At 33.5% G+C, this 13,429-nt stretch overlaps 1 protein-coding gene across 1 annotated transcript; it reads right to left on the minus strand.

Annotated features, from left to right (window-relative positions):
• Positions 1 to 316: 316 nt before the first annotated feature.
• LOC140962328 (WD-40 repeat-containing protein MSI4-like) lies at positions 317 to 7,653 on the minus strand. Its single transcript, XM_073421195.1, has 15 exons — positions 7,371 to 7,653; positions 6,783 to 6,846; positions 5,007 to 5,093; positions 4,857 to 4,919; positions 4,512 to 4,577; positions 4,334 to 4,408; positions 3,740 to 3,815; positions 3,462 to 3,648; positions 3,050 to 3,131; positions 2,264 to 2,337; positions 2,052 to 2,163; positions 1,863 to 1,937; positions 1,542 to 1,618; positions 689 to 788; positions 317 to 598 (listed from the first exon to the last, which is right to left on the minus strand). The coding sequence occupies exons 1-15, from the start codon at positions 7,616 to 7,618 to the stop codon at positions 500 to 502; spliced, it is 1,485 nt and encodes a 494-aa protein (XP_073277296.1). The 5' UTR covers positions 7,619 to 7,653; the 3' UTR covers positions 317 to 499.
• Positions 7,654 to 13,429: the final 5,776 nt, after the last annotated feature.

The following is a 13,429-nucleotide window of genomic DNA, read 5'->3' on the forward strand; positions in this document are numbered from 1 at the left end:
AATTTATATATTCTTTTCTCGTTTTCCTTTTTTGGTTGGTTTTTATTACAAAAAAACTGAACCATACAAGATACACCAAATACTCATATCAATTAGCTTTTTAATACACTACATTAATGATTTTTTTATGTCTTGATTTGAAGAAAATATTATTTATTATACCAAATAACAACAAAAGCGACAACTTTTTTTAAAAAAAAAAGAAAAAAAGGAAATTGGTTATTATCTTCTTTGAATTTCATATTTGACAAACCAATCATAAAATTCACCTAAATCTAAAGGGTATGAAAATAAATAAATTTGAAACAACCATAAAAAATTAGAAAGTTGGTTTCGGAAATACGAAATCTAAAGTTCGAGTTACATCCTATTCCAAGCATTTCGCAAAGTAGGAGACAGAATTTTGAACATTAGAACTAGAAAATCTGCAGCTAATCCATTCGAATTCATCTAACAAATTTAACAAAGAGACTACAGTACCCTTGAATGCTGGGTTTTGTCAAGTCTTGGCGCACTCAATGACATGGTCCTTGAACTGTTGAAGCTCTTCCAGAACTTCGTCCTTGGGTCGGTATAATAAATCTATCATTCGCCACAGCTACGATAAAACAACATAAAACCATAAAACACAAAACCAACCGCAGGTCAGCGAAAAACTGCAGCATCGGAAAAGAAATTGAAACATCACCTGCAAGGTACCACCACCACCAGAGAATTCCCCATCATCCGATACACTAACAATTGTCCATGGATCATTGGCGTTCCAGTGGAAGTCAACAACCTTGTCCCTGGAATGACGATAACGGCTTTAGCGGAAATCCATCATTGAAACAAAATTTCATTTTCTCTATGACATAAATTGTACAATATCAAACAGCCCACTTACTATAACACTACAATCATTAGATTATCGGTTATGCATACGACAATTTTGGGGAAAATATAGCCAAAAAACAGAATGCAGACTTTTTTTCCAAGTATCTTGCTTATATTAAATAGGACAAGTTTGATTTTCAACATCCTGCAGGCATCTGCATATAGCCATGGTATCGAGTCTAACGGTTTTTCTTTTATCAATTTATTCTCCAACCACAATCACATTCGTCCTTGATTACTAGGATGTACCACCTTAAATTGAAAAGTTTACCGATCGTCTTCTAACACTTAAATTTAGTTTCTCACACAATGTTTATGCTATTACACAGCTAGATACTACCCCCAAATTTAGACCAAACAAAGTCATCCGAGAGGAACATTTTTAAAAGCGCTTCCAAATAATTTGAAAATAAGATCCGGTGAGATTGTAAACAATACTTCACATCCATTGTAGCAAAGCATAAAATAATTATTATTGAGAAAAAAGGTTGCCAAAATACTTCACATATTGTTGCAACGCATTAACAGAAGAAATTGGGGGAAAGGGTCATGGAACTAATTTACATTATAATACATGGAAATAAATATACATCTACCATATAAATATAACTGCAAAATGATTGACAGGTTCAATTTTCATTTTCTAAGAAGAGAAAGGGTCTAACCTGTGTCCAGCATGTTGGAAAAACAGCCCTGATGGGGTATTAGGAGATTTGGACGCAGCGTCTTCCTGGTTACCAACCTGCAGCAACATTAATAAAAAAATATAAAAAGAGCCCGTAAAGATCCATCTGTGAGCAGATTTGTGTGCTCCAGGCTGCAGGGCAGGTAGGAAGTTGATCTAATAATGGTGCTTCGCGGTCAATAATATACTTACATCAACATTGTTCACATATAAAAATTATTTTTCTAAAGATAGTGCCCAAAATCCTTTGAATAGAAGTTTAGACCACATTGAATTTAACAAAGAGCATGAGCTTCGTCACCTTCTCATAGTCCCAAATGTTCAACAATCCATCGTCCGCTGAACTCCCAAAAACTGAGTGCTTGTCAGGTGACCACTAAAATTTGAATTATACATCAGGGATTCAGGGTTAAAAATATATCGATAAACCATGTATTAGATATGCATCATAGAAAAGGTTATTTACAATATGAAAACACAAAAGAAATACCTGGACACAAAGAACAGCAGCAGTATGACCTTCAAATTTATGGACAGGCAATCCAACTCCATCAGAGGTTAAACTACGGCGATCAAACATGCAAACTGTATGATCCGCGGACCTGAAATTATGAGAAAGTGGAATAACAATCTTTTAATGAATCAAGTTGCTAATGACTGGAAATATTGATATTCACAATCATGGGATAGACAAACACATACCCAGTTAATATATAATTTTCATCTTGAGAATTCCAATCTACACAATGAAGATCAGCATTATGTGCCTTCTCAACCTAATAATTCAAGAACGATTCCAGTTGAGTGAAATACTGAAACAAACTCTTAACAGTAGAAATTAGTCAAATTACTATTAAAGGAACACAATTCAAAGGACAAAAAATTAGAGAGAAGAAAAACATGCATCATAACAAAGTGAATTTTCAAATCTTGAACTTCTCTAACCGGTAATTTTCAACCAACATAAAGTTTTCATATTTCACAATTCACACTAAGATCAACATAAGACAACACCAAAGAGCTCTGCCTTCTAGCAAAGTTCAAATACCATGTATGAATAATTGCAAAAAAAAATAAAAAAAATAAAAAAAATAATTGAAGTTGACTGATGAGACATGGACAAACGACGACATTATAAACAAAAAAAAAGATATTAAAATAAGTTCTACTGGATGTAAGATCAAGCCAAATATAAAATCTAGGTAGCAACTATGCTTATAAAAATATAAACATCTAAATGAGGTGGTCTATGGTAATTAAGGAAAGTGAATTAGTTCATTTCTTAGGCTCAGGGAATCCAGACCATTCAAGATTGGCGCAGTTCAAATTAAGGAAAACTAGTCATTAAGATGACACCAAATAACCTATTTCCAAAACCTCAAAACATCCTGATGTTGCATGCAGCATGCTCCAACAATCTTGAAGTCTAATATCCAAAAGGAAGTAAAGCAAGTCCAATTAACAAATGAAGAAAAAGATCTGCCTAACCTTAACAACTGGACTGTTACCAATCCTCGCATCCCACAGTATCAAGCAGGAATCATCTCCAACACTACAAAATTGCTGCGAACTTCACAATGCAACAAATATGTCAGGCACACAAGGACAGAACCAGAAGCTGTATTAGGATATTCAGAAAAAAGAGAAGTACGAAGACAAACTTTTCATGGTGGAAAGCAATGGCAAATAAAATAAGTTTAATAGAAAGAAAATCGCCAAGTTATAAGAGAAAATTTATTTTGAAGTTTGAGATTTTGCAGCTGTTTAACTCAACCCAACTATGTTTGCAAGATTAAAATTACATCACCCGTCCAATTCAGGAGATCGATAAATAAAGTAAACCTAGAAAAAAGTTGATGCATTCAACATTATCAATGATCCAAGAACAAGAGTAAGCAACCTTGATGGGCAAAATTGAACGTCCTCAACTGTATCAGTGTGCCCCTGAAAAATTCCACGTGGACCAACGGGAGAATTATCAGCAGCTTTCACAATTGAACTGGTAGATTCAGCAGACTGGGTTAAATCTGTGGCCAGAGATGAAACATGATCCTGAATACTCCACAGTACCACAGTTTTATCCTTCCCTGTTAGAAACCTCATCATCATAAAACTTTACTAAAAAACCTAGACAAAGCTCAGAGGAGAGACATAGATTAAAAAAAGTCAAGTTCAAACCTCCAGAAAGTACGAAAGGTTCAGCAGGGCACATTGCAAGAGCAAATTCTGCATTATCTTGGTGTCCAGACAATACCTAGTGAAAACAATAGTTCATGTTTGATGCTCCTAATCTCAAAAAATGAGCAATAAAAGTCAACTTCAATAACCAAACTGTATGGTCTTGTGCCTACCAATTTTCAAGAGGCTTAAATGGAAAAGGAATAAATGTTCAATCTATGCGTCACTAGGAATTATATAGATGTAAGAGGCTCATCTATTTTGGGAATTACGGAAAAATTAGAGGTAGCTTTTTGCCATAGAGTAGAGGATTATATATTAAGAATATAAACATATCTGGCTTAGTAACACGGTATGTCCCAAGAAAAGCTCAAAAATAAATTTTGTTGTGATTAATTTAATTTCCACCGACAAATTTTCTGGCAATTCAACTTTGTACGTTAAAATTAGCAGAAACATGCAATCACAGAGTTTGAAGTTTTCCACAACTTAAGCAAGAACACAGCACATGGTGTTCTACCAAAAAGCATTAGATGCACAACGCAGAGAGAGAGTAAATAGATTAAAATAAAATTCAAGAAACAAAAAATGCACCAAATCCGGACGAGATTCAGCAGCTCCAAGGACAGCATGTCGATTAGGTTGGGATTCAACATCCCAAATAAGAACCTGATATGAAACAAAAGAACCAACAATTTTTAAATGTTCAAACAAAATATAAAGCATGTTCAAATAAATTAAAAGTAACATAAAACCTTGAACAAACACTTACTTCAGGACAATCAGTGTGCGTTGCTACTATATTTTTATTCTGAGGCAGTTCTCTGATTCTGTTCACCTGATAAGTAACCATTTATGTGAACCGATTGTCAAGGTTGATGATGAACACAATGACAAAAACTTCTATAGTCACCATAAAAACAATCAATGCGATAAAATAATTAAAATCTTCAGAGGTTTTCATGGAATATCATCTTCAAGTGTCAAATAAGATGACATGGACTTCCCATGAAGAGAATCTAAGAACCAGGATTGATCATTATCTCAAAACAATGAATATAAATAAATAAGCATGTCATGCAGGCACATAGTTTTAGGGAATTCAGATAGTTGATACCTCTCCTGGATGTAAGATAGTTTTGTACTTCTTGACGTACGGCGAACGCGCATCTTCATTGAACTAGTAATTCAGAATAAAATAAACCAAATCAACATGAAACCTTACGCTAAAAACATTACAACATAAAACAGTAAATAAAGTACATACATTAGCAATGTGATTTTCTGAAGCAACTCGGGGCTTGACAACCTCACAATTTGCTATAATCAAAGTGTTTGGTTGTGTGTGATCGGTCTGATCAAGACAGAAACAAGGTAGAAGCAATTAGCTCGATGATGTCAAATAAAGGAAAGCAAAGCAAAAGCTGTAAATTTAAAATAGTCACATTCATTCAGCTATTAAAAATGCTCCAGAAATTTCATTGGGAAGGAAAATCAATGCGCCAGTAATTTTTCATTTATTTAGACAACAAAAAACAAATGAAACCATCAAACAAAAAACAAATGAAACCATCAAGCTCCAAAAGTGGAACTTTAAGAATGAGGATGTAGCACCGGCTAGAAAATAAAAACATAAATTACCAATTTTTTTAGCTCCAAATGCCCATGAAGCATTGGAACTCTATGGATTATGCATCCACGGTGAAATAAAATTAATGGTAATCCATATTTTTAGTATTTGATATACATTCTTGTTCAATAGATTGTAAAGTATCTACTGAACTTCATACGATATAATTTTCTTCATATACCTAAACTTTAGAATATTGAGCGTTATTAAGCCTCATCAAGAATAAGAATAATACATTACCCCCACATTAACGGCTATATATATAGTTATTATATAAGACAAACATTTTTTTAATAAGTTTTATTTTTAAATTCCATGAACCAAATCGCTCGTGAGCTATTCGGAGCTCAACTCAGTATAAAGCTCCTTTAAGATCATTCAATAATCTTATCGAGTCGAGCTTCAGAATGTTAGACTCGTGAGCTTGCGAACATTCTCATTCTCGTTTATAAAATCGTGATCCTGTTCGCGAGCTCCAGTTCGGCTCGTTTTTGTGTCTCGCGAGCTTAAGCTCGACTCGTTTATAGTTTAGTTTATGTTTTTTTAGTTGTTAAGTTTGTCGTTTTAGTTATATATGAAAGAATTTAAACTTTTACATTTAGTGTATGCTCGAGCTCGATTATATATTTAACGAGCTCGAATCAAGTTCGAACTCGAGCTCTATTGTAGGCTTAAAGCTCAAAAACGAGCCAAACTCGAGTAAGGCTCGTTCAACATGATATATGTACTAGAACTGAACCGAGCTATTCACGAGCTTAATAATTTCAAAACAAACCAAGCTTGAATCTCATAATAAAAGCTTGAATCGATCTTGAGCCTAGATAAATCTTTAACGAGCCGAGCTCAAGCCTCACACCGTTCGGCTCGGTTTGGTTCATCTGTATCCCTAATAGTATACCACGTATTTAGGAAAAAAAGATTGTACAGTTATAATATAGCCAGCATTCGTCGAAGGAAAAATAGCCAAAAAGATATTACAGGAATAAAATGACATCTTTCTTGGAAAATCTTGTAGAACCACACTAAAAGCAGGCTAAATATTTCCCCCAAACAACTCCAAACTGAACCGTATGCAATTTTTGCAAACAAGTCCACCGCATATACAAGTGACCGCCAACATAAATGTAAGATATAAACCAATCATATGGTCAGATCAGTTGTAACGGTTGACAGTCGTATATAAATTCAGTTCAAACATTCACAGGGTAGAAGGTATCCTTGTCTCTTTCAAAATATTTAGTCTGGGAAACAGCCATTTGTCAACTGCACAATCAATAGCAATTCAACACGATATAACCTTTAACTAAAGGCACCAACAACAAATCAAAGGCATTAGTACTACAAAATTGTCGTGGAACTAATTTTATTTTCAAAAAAAAAAAAAACATTCATGGACAAGATGAGAATGCTTACTTGTTCAGATAGATAAAGACGCTGTTTAGTCTTGTAGTTTCCTTGCTCAAGAACTGGGCCCCAACTGTGACCATGAAAAACCATCGTAGTAAACCATCATTACATTGTTTTCACGTGTAATTGTTAATCATAAATTGGAAAACAATAAGCACAAACTGAACAATACAGCCTACGGACATTACAGATATTCAAGCCAACAAGAAAAAAGTCCACAGTTATAACTTGGGCCCGCATTTCTATCAGATGTAGAGAAATCAAGTTACTGCTTATTGGAGGCAAGAGAATGTGGGAATCACCACACCGCAACCAAATATGAATTCAACATCGCTAGTTGCAAAAAATAAAGTTCCCAAAACCCAATCACATGGTATGAGCACCATATAATCCTTTTGTCCATAGAAAATTCAAAACCATTTCACCAGTTTAACCCCAAGCAACACTAATCATCCACGCACACACTTTTCCACATAGAACCACATCATGAAGTATTCCAAACAACACATACACTCGCTTTTCGATAAACCTTTGACTGCAAACGAAGACCTCACAAAACCCTAACCAAAAGAATAAAACTCCAGAAAGCTATACCGGCAAGAGAGAGACGGCCAAACTAGGTTATGATGCGCGAGCCAGTCGTACAGCACCGGCACCAGCAGCTTCCAGTGCGCGTAGCTCTCTTCGGCGGCGGCATTTCTCTTTTCACCGCCCGAGCCTCTCATTCTCGGCTGAGCCGCCCCTCCTCCACCGCCGGAGTCTTTCTCCTTGTCTCCTTTGGATTTGGTGGAACCCTTGGGCCTCCCACGCTTCTTCGGCTCAGTAGTCGGCGTAGCCTCCATTTGTCCCTCCCTCTCCGGTTTGGTGTTATTTCCACAGTTAGTGAGAATTTAAAAAAGGAGCACGATGAAAAGAGTACGGAGGTGACGTCATCAAGGCTTTGTTTGGCGCATTCCCTCATGAAAGAAATTGGGGGAATAAAAAATTTGACTTAAAAAACTTTTCTTTTTTGTAATTAATTGTTTTTAAGCAAACTTTTACCCAATTACCAAAAATCAACATTTAATCATGTGATTGTTTATATAATTTGAAATTTTTTATTTTTTTTTATGAATAAAACTGAAATAGATTTCAAATCATTTTCATAAAAAAAATTTGAGTAGGTCTCTTGTTAGACGGTCTCACGAATATTTATCTGTGAGACGGGTCAACCCTACCGATATTCAAAATAAAAAGTAATACTCTTAGCATACAAAGTAATACTTTTTCATGAATGAATCAAATAAAACATATGTCTCACAAAATACGACCCGTAAAACCGTCTCACCCAAGTTTTTGCCAAAAAAATTATATTATTTCAATAATAGTAATTGCACAGAATTTCAATAAATTTCAAATACATCTATGATGATTGTCATTTGAAATCTATTATTTAAAATCCTTCCAAAAATAAAAATATTTCTTTAAATAAAATACATTTATCCGAGTTCAATCCAAAAGTTTTCGCAAAATAAGAATTTTTCTTGTTTCTTTTTGGGAAACATATTGCTATTGTAGAGATTGTTAGTTGTCCCACATTGGTTGGATAAATAACTTGAGAATTACATATATGGACTTGGACAATCCTCCCCCCTTGAGCTAGCTTTTGGGGTTGAGTTAGGTCCAAGTCTCAATCTAATTAAAATGGTATCAGAGCTCAGGTTCCACCGATATGTGTTGGACTGTCCATAATTGGGTCATTTGTAAACTTCACGCTCCAGATGTTCATTCATGGGCGTGAGAGGGGTGTGTTAGTTGTCCCACATCGGTTGGATAAATAACCTGGGAGTTACATATATGGACTTGGACAATCCTCCTCCCTTGAGCTAGCTTTTGGGTTTGAGTTAGGTCCTAGTCTCAATCTAATTAACAGAGATCAAGTTATATAATTAATTATTTATGTTTCAGAAATGAGAATAAAAATATATTTGTTCGTCAGATACTGAAAACACAAACTTGATTGAAAAACAATAAAAATCTGATTTCTAAAAAATCGAACAGCAACGAGTTATTGATTTGATTGTTAGTTTTAATTTTCTAAGCTAAAATACGGTGAATTGAAATGAAAAAGATGATGAAATTGAAAGACGAAACACGATGAATAATTTCCAAACATGATTTATATATTTACAAAACCAAGATGAATCAAAATAGACATTAAAAAAAACCGAACAAAGTTGATTAAAAAAATGTTGTGCATTTGTCGTCCGATCTATTTTATCGGGTTTGAGCTAATTTAATTGAACCAAATAATTTAGGTCAAACAAACCATTTTTATAAAATTAATAATAATAATAATTTTCTATAACCATATGTTTGAAAAATAAGGCGTAAAACATGTTACAATTTGAATAAATGTCACTCATATATGCTTTAGTTTTAAATAAGATGATTCTATCTGGACAAGTATTTTAAAAATATTTTTATAGTTTAAAAGTGAAAAAAATTAAAATATTTGTTTGGATAAGATTTTTGTAAAATGTTTTTGAAAAATATTTTTTTTAAAATTGTTCTCCAAGTATAGTTTTTAAGGAAAAATTGAGAGATGTTATTTTATATATTTAAATTAAAACAACAGGAGTTAACAATAATTAAAAGATTTTTATAGAATGATTCTACAAACACATTTTTAATTATAAAATCTTTTTTATTAAATAGTCGTCCAAACATTTTTTTCAAATCTAAAACGTCATTATAAAATAGTTGTCAAGACACGTATTTATTATAAAAACAACCTTTACAACATTTTTATAACAATTTTGTAAAAAACACTTTATAAAAATGTTTTACAACGACTTATTTATATTCTATACGAGTGATAAATATAATTTACTCAAGATAAAAAGAGAAAAAATTGAGTTATTGTGATTATGTTATTTTCTAATAATGTATCATACAAACTTGAAGTTTCATAGTGAAAGAAAAATCTCGATATAATTTTCAAATGGTTAACTGTTGTGAAAAAGTAAAAATTTACGGTAAAAAGTAAAAATCTCAAGCTCTCAAAATTATCGCACTACACACTTTATAATATTTTTCTCTCAACTCAATTGTGATTTTCTTCACAAATTAGAGATCTATTTATAGAAAATGTTTACAAATAATCCAAAAATAAATTACATCATTACCTTCATCATCACACACAAATTTCAATATTCAACACCTAATTTTACCTAATTTTCAACATTCAAATATTCAACATTCAATATTCAAATATTCAATATTAAAATATTAATTTTCAACGCTCTCTCTTGTGATGATGATCATAATGATTGTCTTCATTACGTGTTTTTATACTGCCTCGTTAAAAACCTTACTAGGAAAAACCCATTGGGATAAAAACCATAGTAAGGGAAAAAGAGTGCAGTCACGTAAACTCCCCCTCATGTTGACACGAACAATTCTTCACAGATTTCGTAGATTGCGCATCCCAATATTATATATGTGCTTTCTGAATATTGTCGTAGGAAGTGCCTTTGTGAAGAGATCTGATGAGTTTTCACTTGATTGAATGTGACGAACATCAATATATTTATTCTTCTCAAGCTCCTTGGTGAATGCGAAGAACTTAGGAGGAATATGTTTAGTTCTATCGCTTTTTATGTATCTTTCTTTCATTTGAGCAACACATGCAGCATTATCTTCATATAGTATCACAGGCTTCTCGTCAAATGATAATCCGCATGAGATTTGAATATGTTGGGTCATTGATTTAACCATACACATTCACGGCTTGCTTCATGTAGTGCGATAATCTCGGCATGATTTGATGAAGTTGTTACTAGCGTTTGTTTCTGTGAACGCCAAGAAATTGCAGTACCTCCACGAGTAAATACATATCCAGTTTGGGAACGTGCCTTGTGTGGATCAGATAAGTATCCAGCATCGGCATAACCAATTATACTTGGATTAGCAACTTTTGAATACAAAAGTCCCAAGACTGTCGTTCCTCGTAGATAACGGAATATATGTTTAATTCCGTTCCAATGTCTCTTTGTTGGATATGTGCTAAATCTTGCCAATAAATTTACGGCAAAAGATATATCAGGCCTTGTACAATTTGTAATATACATAAGGGCACCGATAGCACTTAGATATGGTACTTCTGGATCAAGAATATCTTCATCATCTTCACATGGACGGAATGGATCCTTTTCTATGTTTAATGATCTAACAACCATTGGAGTACTTAAAGGATTTGATTTATCCATATTAAAACGTTTAAGGATCTTTTCTGTATAATTTGTGTGGTGAACAAATATTCCACATTCTTTTTGTTCAATTTGTAAACCCAGACAATACTTGGTTTTTCCAAGATCCTTCATTTCAAATTCTTCTTTCAAGTATGACACAACTTCTTGAATTTCCTTATTTGTTCCAATGATGTTTAAATCATCAACATATACAGCAATAATTACGCATCCGGATGTTGTTTTCTTAATGAAAACACAAGGGCATATTGAATTATTTACATATCCCTTTTTCATCAAGTGATCACTTAGCCTATTATACCACATTCTGCCGGATTGCTTCAACCCATATAATGATCTTAGTAATTTCACAGAATAACATTCTCTGGGTTTTGAACTTTGTGCTTCAGGCATCTTAAATCCTTCAGGGATTTTCATATATATATTACTATCAAGTGATCCATATAAGTAGGCTGTAACAACATCCATAAGACGCATTTCTAAATTTTCAGATACTGCCAAGCTAATCAAATACCGAAACGTAATTGCATCCATCACAGGAGAATACGTTTCTTCATAATCAATTCCAGGCCTTTGAGAAAAACCTTGTGCAACAAGTCGAGCTTTATATCTTACTATTTCATTTTTCTCATTTCGCTTTCGAATAAAAACCCATTTGTATCCAACAGGTTTTACACCTTCAGGTGTAAGGACTATAGGTCCAAAAACATTACGTTTATTTAGCGAATCCAATTCAACCTGGATGGCATCTTTCCATTTTATCCAATCCTGCCGATTTTTACATTCACCAAAAGATTTTGGTTCATGATCTTCATTATCATTTATGATGTCGATTGCCACATTATAAGAAAATATATCATCAATTTCTTCTATATCTTTTCGGTTCCATATTTTTCCAGTATTAATATAATTGATAGAGATTTCATGATTCTCGTCAGTTTGTGGTTCTGACAAAACATTTTCATCATCATGTGTTTCTTCAGGAACATCATTCTCTATTTTGTGATCATTATGTGTTTCTTCAGGAACATCATTCTCTATTTTGTGATCATTGTGTTTCTCTATGAATTTTCTTTTTCGAGGATTTTTATCCTTGGAACCAACTGGCCTTCCACGCTTCAGGCGTTTAATGACATCATGACTATCTTCAATTTGTTTCTTCGGAATTTCAATTCGAGCAGGGGCATTTGCAGCATGTATATATGATTTAGTTACCCCTTTTGTGTCTGCAAATGCATCTGGTATTTGATTTGCTATTCTTTGCAAGTGCACAATTTGCTGTACATCTTTTTCACATTGTTTTGTTCTTGGATCCAGATGTAACAATGATGATACATACCATGTAATTTCTTTTTCGGTATGTTTCTGTTCTCCCCCTAACATTGGGAAGATTTCCTCATTAAAATGACAATCAGCAAAACGTGCTGTGAACACGTCGCCTGTCTGTGGTTCAAGATATCGAATGATCGATGGACTATCATAACCAATATAAATTCCAATCTTTCTTTGAGGTCCCATTTTCTTTCGTTGAGGTGGTGCAATAGGCACATACACCATACATCCAAAAATTCTCAGATGAGAAATGTCTGGTTCTTTACCAAATGCAAGCTGCAATGGGGAGTATTTATGATATGCACTTGGTCTGATGCGAATTAATGCAGCAGCATGTAAAATTGCATGTCTCCATATAGAAATAGGGAGCTTTGTTTTCATAATCATTGGTCTAAAAATCATTTGCAGACGTTTAATCAATGATTCAGCCAATCCATTCTGTGTATGTACATGAGCAACATGATGCTCAACAATGATTCCCATAGATATACAATAATCATTGAAAGTCTGTGAAGTAAATTCACCAGCATTATCAAGTCTAATTTTCTTGATTGTCTAATCGGGAAATTGATTCCTCAATTTTATTATTTGAGCAAGTAATCTTGCAAATGTAACATTTCGAGTTGACAATAAATATACATGTGACCATCTGCTGGAGGCATCAATCAATACCATAAAGTATATGAATGGTCCACATGATGGATGAATTGGTCCACAAATATCACCATGAATACATTCAAGAAACATTGGTGATTCAGTTTGGATTTTGGCTGGTGATGGTCTTATAAAAGTTTTCCAAGAAAACATGCTTTACATTGAAACTTATTATTCTGAAAGATCTTCTGGTCTTTCAGCGGATGACCATGTGTATTTTCTATAATTCTTCGCATCATTGTTGAACCGGGATGTCCTAATCGATCATTTCAATTGGTTAATATTGAAGAATTATCAACTATCATGTTTGATTCAATGAGACTTATATGTGTATAATTCAATCCAGTAGGGAGCATTGGTAGTTTTTCAATCACATATTTCTTTTCTGATTTATATGTGGTAAGACACATATATTTC

The sequence above is a fragment of the Primulina huaijiensis genome, chromosome 17 (assembly GCF_012295235.1).
Source record: "Primulina huaijiensis isolate GDHJ02 chromosome 17, ASM1229523v2, whole genome shotgun sequence".
NCBI lineage: Eukaryota > Viridiplantae > Streptophyta > Magnoliopsida > Lamiales > Gesneriaceae > Primulina > Primulina huaijiensis.

Excerpts from the sequence above, each read along its gene's own strand:
- LOC140962328 (XM_073421195.1), bottom strand. The coding sequence starts at position 7,618 with ATGGAGGCTACGCCGACTACTGAGCCGAAGAAGCGTGGGAGGCCCAAG. Across the intron at positions 4,409-4,511 it reads CGCACACTGATTGTCCTGAA|GTTCTTATTTGGGATGTTGA; the intron begins GTAAGTGTTTGT and ends GTTTCATATCAG. Across the intron at positions 1,619-1,862 it reads ACATTTGGGACTATGAGAAG|GTTGGTAACCAGGAAGACGC; the intron begins GTGACGAAGCTC and ends ATGTTGCTGCAG.